General features: G+C 57.3%; 1 protein-coding gene across 1 annotated transcript; it reads right to left on the minus strand.

Moving 5' to 3' along the window:
- Positions 1 to 747: 747 nt before the first annotated feature.
- LOC134529955 (uncharacterized protein K02A2.6-like) lies at positions 748 to 1,812 on the minus strand. Its single transcript, XM_063364499.1, has one exon. It carries the CDS (start codon positions 1,810 to 1,812, stop codon positions 748 to 750), a length of 1,065 nt encoding a protein of 354 aa, XP_063220569.1.
- Between the last annotated feature and the right edge of the window lie 6,136 nt (positions 1,813 to 7,948).

Raw genomic sequence — 7,948 nt, forward strand, 5'->3', positions numbered from 1 at the left:
TGATATATGCACTATTCCAGGGGTGGGAAGGGGATTAACTGGGCATTCCCTACCGTCGTCCACGAGCCCTGCATGGACGCGATGCGGGGTTGCATGCTTCCAGAGGGGCCGGATATTAATGATTTGGGGACTGGGCTTGGTGACCATGGGAGGTACAATGTAAAATTTAATATGAATTGTGTAGTTTTGTAAAAAGTCTTATTTCCAATTTTCAATTTTTAAAATGTTGGGTAGGCTCGGGCCTACCCAGCCTATCCACTGGAGCTACCACTGGCATAAACACTCTGATGCTGGGCACACACCACACTGTATATAGACTGTGCGAAAACAGTACTTACATGTCAGATAGCAGCCATGTGCAGCTTTAATTCGGCACCCACATGCACTTACAAGTATAAATGCAAAGACATGTCACAGGGCGAGATACACATGAAGCTCCAGATATAAGAAGAGATTGATAGACTTAAAGAACTACAGCATTAACATAAGTTATATCAAACATCTGTTGGGGAGCTCTCGTCGGCGCCCTACGCGATCGGTGGGACTGCCTGACCTCAGGCTGGTCGGGGGGGTAAAATACCTCGGGGCATGGCTGAGTGGTCGTGGTAGTTGGCCCGCTGGGGTATTCGCCCCCTGGGTCCAACCTGTCAATCAGACGCCCAAGTCCCCTTAGCTCGCTCCTCGCACTTCGGCTAAGATGGCGGGAAGTCATAACGGGTGACATGGTGGGTGATGTGGGGCATGTGACTATGTGACTGGTGATGCGAACGGTGACATCGGTGATGGTACGTCAGCTATGATGGTGGGCCGGCACACGTCCTGCATGTCGGCGGGTGAGGTGGTGGGTGGTGGCGTGGCTGGTGGTGTAGGATGGGGAGCTGGTGATGGGAGTGGTGATGTCGGCGATGTGGTGTCCATGGTGGTGGGTTGGTGGTAGGGTGATTGGCCGACTATTGACGTGGCTCGTGATGCTGGTGCGCTTGCGGTGGGGGCCCCTGGACACTCCCCACCCTCAGAGGGATCCTCGGCGGTGGAAACGAGATGCAGGTCGTCCCTGTGGATTTTTGTGGCCCTACCATTTGCGAGTCTGATGAGGTATGTGGTGGGGCCTAGGCGTCGCAAGACCTCCCAGGGGGCCGCCCACTTGGGGCTCAGCCCCGCGCAGTAGTTCTTCCCGCCAGACGACAGGTGGTGACACCGGGCATAGACCATCTGCCCTGGCTCCAGTGGTGTTGGGGGAGTGGCTGACTGCAGGGTTCGGGTGGCCAGGAACTGGGCCTGGTACCGTCGTGCTTCTTCCCTTAGGTCAATGGCTGGTGGGCATGTGACTGCCCCTGATGCCTCGGCGACCTGCAGCTCGCCCGGTAGGGCGAGGTATTGACCGTGGAGAAGTTCCACGGGGGAATGGCCGGTAATGGCGTTGACTCGCCGGCGCATGCAGTAGAGCAATTTGGGCAGGTGTACGTCCCATTTCGAGTGATCATCCCCCAGGCGGAGATGCAACTGAACATTGATGTCCTGGTTGCGTCGCTCCATCGGGTTCGCCCTCGGGTGGTACGTCAGGGTAGTGTGACGCTCAACTCCCCAGCATCGGCAGTCTGCCGCCCAACGTCTCCCTGTGAACTGGGTACCGTTGTCTGTGAGTAATATCTTTGGGTACCCGTAACGGGGGAACACCTCGCTGTCCAGGAGGGCCACTATCATTCCCATGAGCGCGTTGGACACGGCGAACACCTCTGACCATCGCGTGAATACGTCGGTGCGCCTTGCGTTGCTGACATGGTTGGCAACTGCGCACGTGCTCGCAGACATCCCGCTCTACCCCTGACCATTGGAACAGCTTTCGGAGTGCATGTTGGGTCTGTTCAGCCCCTGGGTGGCCGGCCAGATCATGGTCGTGAAAAAATTGAAGGACCCCTTGCCTCGCCGCAGGGGGCACATAGATCTGCCAGGTGTCCATATCACCTGGGGCCCGATTTTGCAAAACCCCGCCCAGACTACGCTATTGGGGCTGAACCCCTTCCCCGCACATGGCTAGGTGGCACTGCGTGTCGGGGTCGTCGACTTGGGCCTACCTCACATGCTCCATTAGGGCGATTAGGGTGGCTGGTGTGTCTGCCTGGGTGGTAGGATTCGCCCGCTGGATGGCGTAGAGGGCCGCTGGCGTTGGTGCCGTGGTGCCGCTGGCTGGCGTGTGAGGTGGTGGCAGGAGTTCCTCCCAGCCCTGGGGGTCCTGGAAGACAGTAGTGGGGTCAGGGTGACGGGACAGCTCGTCTGCCAGCTGGTTCTCCAGCCCAGGGACGTGTTCTATGCGGAATGCGAAGCCCTGGAGCATGAGCGCCCAGCGGGTAAATTTGGACTTCCACCCATGGGTGGAGTCCAGCCACCGCAGACACTGGCTATCAGTGCACAGGGTGAACGGCCTCCCCTCGAGGTGGTTCCGATAGCATCTAAGGGCCACATCACCGCAAGGCACTCCTGCTCGTTTGCATGATAGCGGCGTTCTGCGGGGCCGAACTTGGCGCTGGCATACTCGGTCACTCGCCGCTCCCCATCTCCTCCTTCCTGGTAGAGCTCCACCCCCATGCCCTCTTGGCTGGCGTCCGTCTGGATGGAGATGGGTTCGTCTGGGTCCAGGCGCGATAGGGTGTGGCACTCTCTGAATCGCTGCTTGACCGCGGTCAGGGCCTGCTCGATGGCGGTCGTCCACCGGAACTTTGACTTGGGTGATAGGAGGTCGGTCATGGGTGCTGTTACAGTGGCGAAATGGGGTATGAACGACCGCAACCAGTTGAGCAGCCCCATCAGTTTCTGGAGCTGCTTCCTGGTGTGGGGCACCTGTTTGCCGTCGATGAGGTCCAGCTGGGCAGGAATGGGCCGGCATCACTCGGCGCTGACAATATGCCCCAATAAATCCAGCTCAGCAGCACCGATGTGACACTTGGGCGGCGAGCACGTGAGTCCGTGTGTGGCGAGCCGTTCGAGGAGCAGCGCGAGATGGTGGGCATGGTCCTCCCATGTCCGTGACCAGATGATCACGTTGTCCAGGTACACGGTGGCAAACTCGCCGATGTACCTGTCCAGGACGCGGACCGTCATGGTCTGGAACGTCGCGGGGGCTTCCATCAGTCCGAACGGCATCGCACAGAACTGGAAGCGCAGCCCATCGTGGGCCGTGAACACTGTCTTAGGGCTGTCCTCGGGACGTACTGGGACTTGCCAGCATCCCGACTTGAGGTCGAGAGACGAAAAGATGCGGGCGTCCCCCAGCCCGGTGAGTGCCTCAGTGATGTTAATGAGGGGTGTTGGTGCTGGGATAATTATGTCATTGACGGGCTTGAAGTTAATGCAAAAACGGAGAGATCCGTCCTTTTTGCCAGCCATGACGATCCGGCAGTTGTATGGGGATTCTGTTGGCTCGATGACGCCATCCTCTAAAATCTCTGTGATTTGGTCCCTGATAGCGAGCCGCTCGCGAGGTCCAAACCCAAACGGCTTCTCGAAAGTGGGCCAGTGTGGTATGGTTGGTATGCAATGTTCCGTGATAGTGGTGCGGCGGCAAACACCTGGGGCTGCTGACCCAAGACCGCATCAAACATGGGCACATGTACAGGGGGTACACCATGGCGGAGGTCCACCAGGTGGAGGGGCTCGCCCCGCGGTGGCGGGGTCCTGTAGTTAAGTCCATATACCGTCCGTCGGCCCCTGGTCCCCACATGGACCCGCTTTCCCCCGGTCCTCGACCGTGGCGTCCTCCTGTTCCAACCAGGGCAGCCCCAGGATCAGGTCGTCATGGAGGTCGTGCACCACTAGGGCACTGGTGCTACTCACAAAATCCCTTATGTCGACCCTTACCTGGGCAAGCCCCGTTGTGAACGTGCTGGCTCCAGTGGTGGCCAGCTGGACGATGTCGACCTCCCGCACCAGGTATGCCTCAGGGATGAGGTGGGCAGCGACGTAAGTATGCGTGGCCGCGGTGTCCACCAGCGCGGTGATGGGCTGGCCGTTCAGCTCCACCGGGATGCGGATCAGCGCAACAGCCTCGGGCCCCACTCAGTCCAGCCTGGGCCAACAGCCCTGGGTGGCGCCTGAAGCAGCGTGTGGGGGCGGCGCCACGCCAGGTGGGCCGCGTCGCTCGCCGGCGACCTGGGGCGGGCCGCGAACGGGTGGGGCAAGCTGCCCCCACCAGCACCAAGTGGGTAAGGCGACGGCTGGGTGGCCCCTGCAGTAGGGTGCGGGGTCGGCGTCGACGTCATGTGGGTGGCGTCGCTCGCCGGGGACCTGGGGCATGCCGCGAACTGGTGAGGCGAGCCGCCCCGACCAGCACCAAGTGGGTGAGACAGCAGCAGCGTGCAGGGGTGGTGTCGACGTCATGTGGGCGGCGTCGCTCGCTGGCTACCTGGGGCAGGCCGCTAACATTGCGAACAGGTGAGGCGCCCCCTCCCCCCCAGCTGGGATTGGTTGGGGCGGTGGCTGGGTGGTCCCGCGGCACCGGGGTGCGTTTCTCGGCCGAGCTGGGCGGCTAATTGGGGGGTGGTGGCGAGCTGCGTCACCGCCCCCTAGACGGAGTTTCCCGGGAGCTTTACCTCGCCCTCTCGCGTTCGCCAGACTGCCTCGTGGTTCGGGCACACCGTGTGCCAGTGGTACTGCTCTGTCGCGCAGTAGCGGCAGCGAGTTGGCCGGCTATCCTGGGCGCCCTGTGTTCCCCCGTGGTGGTCGTCGCGACGCATCTGTACTGTGCCACGATGAGGAGGGCCCGGTAGGGGCGTCCCTTCCCCCATCGTGGACGGGTCGGTGGGCCGGTAGTTGACCCTCGGTGGCGGTGGTCCTGTGTACGGCACTACGGCACTTTCGTCCTCTGCGCGTGCCGCCCCCTTGGTGGAAGGGGCTGACCAGGGCATCGCGGCGCCCTTGGCGCTGCGAGATGATTTGAGGTCATCCTCTACGGCTTGTGCTCGTGCGAGGAAAACGTCCATCCCGCGAGTCACTGCTTCGCGCAAGAATGGGCGAAGTTCAGGGGACATTAGATCCACTATGAAGGGAAGTATGTCGCTAGTTTGACCCCCAGGTGTTAGGCGGCTATATAGTTTGAGCTTGTTATACACAAACGTCTCCACCGCCTCCCCGTCCCCTTGGCAAGGGCTGAACATCTCACTCCGACATGTGTTCAGGGTTCGGGTGTCATTGAAGCGCGCCTCCAGCTGGCAGGTGAAGTCCTCCCAGTCTGCATCGTAGCTGCCTGCCACCACTCGCGCACCTCCCCGCGCAGCTGCGCGCTCACGCGTTCCGCTCGCTCTTCGCGCGGTATCTGGTGCAGCACGAGACTTGCCTAGCATGCTCGCAAAAACACGCGCGGATCCTCGTGGTTGAGTCCCGCGAACTCCGGCAGGGTAATTGTCCTGGTGGGGGGGTGGGACGTGGTAGCTAGCTGACACCCTGTGTGCCCTCGTGCGCGTCGCTCGCACACCCCACACAGAAAAAGTCCATCCCGGAAATTTACGAACTCCAGCGCGTCTGCGCATGCGCGGTTTTTAATTGTTCCGCACTGCTGGCATTTAGCTACCACACCTCGGTAATTGGGACAGTGGACAGCAGCGCACTGGGGACTCGCTTGGGTTCTGGGCTGTTCCTACGTCTTGACGCGTACCGTTTCGCAGGTGCAGTACAGGTGGGGGTACTCACTGGTGCTGTGGCTGGTGGTGTGCGGCTTGCCGCACCTTTCACAATAGCTCTCCATGGTGATGGCTATGTCCGGCCTGTTTTCCATGCGCGATCCGCGGCTGTCCGACCTGAGCGTCGGGTTGAAGCGTCGGTGGCGGGCGCTGGCAGATCCGGGGGTGCGCCCCCTTGCGCTTACGACCGAGCGGTCTTGCCCGCACGCACGCACCTCGCGGTTGTTTACGCTGCCGCGGCTGGTGACGTACTCTGGCGTCTCGGTCATCTTCGGGCGCGCTCGTTTGTCCTCGGCGCGCGGTCGGTCGGGGCAGTCCACTCTCCCGTGAGGGGTTTGGTGGGACCATGAAATGCGGGAGGGGGTGAGCGAATGATCTGCGAGCGGGAGGGGGGTGGTGTGGATACTGGAATGCGGGAGGGAGTGAGCGAACAATTTGTGGGCGGCAGGGGGGTGGTGTGGCCTGATTACCCCGGCGTGTCCTGTTTCGCGGCGCCTGCACATCTGTGTGTGCTTTCTCTTCCCTTTGTGCTGTTCCTACGCGTAACTCTGCTGGATTTTCTGCGATTCGGATGGTGTTTGCGGCGTTGTTATGTTGCCACACTAGGTAGGCGACATTTGTCGTCTTCTGCCTTCTGCCGAGGTGATGTTAAGGGTGTGAAGTTGCTTTTGGGCACCAACTAGCAATATTAACTACGAACTAGTGCGTAGCCGAGACTATTTACTCAGGGCGTGACGTCGCCATGTGGCCGGCAGGCAGTAGGGGTCGTTCTGTCAGAGTTACCCCCGGCTGTTTTAGCCACCAGGGATGCTTTGTTACGGGCGTTGTAGAAGATACGCGGAGGCTCAATTTAGAGTGTTTTAATATAAGGCATGCTATACATGCACTGCGTCGTGCATGGCCCGCTTACTGGGAGCCGGGCTCTACAGGCCACGTTTCTGATGGGCTTGTGCCACGCTAGCCTAATGTTCCGCTCGGAGCTGACGGGTTTAAAATCTCACGCAATTCCGGTAGAGATGGTAAGGGAGGAGGTCGAGAGGCTCCGCGGGCGACTCGCGACTAGTTTCGTTGGAGGGCGGTGATCAACTGGCGATGGCTGTGGCGTCCGCACGACTCCCCAGCCTCGCTCCCGCGAAAACGTGTCGTGTGCATAAGTATTCCCGGGCCATGCACGCCGCCTGATCGCGCTTAAGTCCAGAATTACAAATAACATTTGACCATAGCCATTACTCAATTAAGATTGTTTTTAAGAGCGCTGAAAGTTAATTACAAAGTCCAGATAATCAGGTCACCTCACAGTACCCCCGTGGTCGACTATCGCGCGGGCGACAGTCGATTAGGTGGGGTAGCTTATGTTCGAGTGGTTGCACCACCCTGCACCTAGGTGTGTCCACGTCGCCCATGCTCGGGGCGAGGCGGCGACGCACCATAGGGGTCTGTGCGGATTCGAGGAGCACTAACGGTTGGCGTCACTGTATTGGTAAAAAAAAACACATAAATAAAACTTCAATAAATATGCCACATATCTTGCTGATTACAGTATTCAATATAAGTTTTATTAAACTAATCATGGAGCCTGGCAGACATCCAAGGGCGTGCTCCTACAGGGGTGGATGGTAGCTTCGCATACTGCCCAGGGCAATACCACATCAAGGTATTTTTCTAAAGTTTTAATAAATAGATGTTCTAAATATTTTGGTCGTTATTTGAGGTATGTTCAATCTATATTTATACTGCTTATATTGCAAATTTGACAGAAATACCCCTATTTAAACTTAATTTAGACTGCTATGTCAACTTTCAAATAATAGGGCTCGCATTGTCATATTTATATGTGAACAAGTATTTATCGTTAATCTTAAAACATTATAAAAACTTTACTTTTAAGGTTGTCATGGTAACTGTATTTCATATAATTAAATATTCCCGATTCGTATACCATAATTATATAATTTGACTATGTCACTAGCTCATGTGTTACCTTACAGTAACTAAAATCGTTGAAACTACAATGAATTGTTTTCAAAACAAATTTATATTACTTTGACTCGCCAAAATTGCTTATTGAAAATAATCTCGGTTATGAAAGAGGGTAACTACGTTGCCTTGTTACTAAACGCTCAAAGTGCGTTTATACGAACACATTCTTGGTATGTATATTCTATATTTTGCCTGCATCTATGGCGTCTTTCGTGGTTTTGTTCATAGTTCGTTTCTTGTAACCTTAAAATGAATTTTGCAAAACAAAAGATGCGCTGTACTTATACAGTGGAATA

The sequence above is a fragment of the Bacillus rossius genome, chromosome 2 (genome assembly GCF_032445375.1).
Source record: "Bacillus rossius redtenbacheri isolate Brsri chromosome 2, Brsri_v3, whole genome shotgun sequence".
Classification (NCBI taxonomy): domain Eukaryota; kingdom Metazoa; phylum Arthropoda; class Insecta; order Phasmatodea; family Bacillidae; genus Bacillus; species Bacillus rossius.

Bases quoted from the DNA above. Each gene is read 5' to 3' on its own strand.
- LOC134529955 (XM_063364499.1), bottom strand. From the start codon at position 1,812: ATGTCTGCGAGCACGTGCGCAGTTGCCAACCATGTCAGCAACGCAAGG.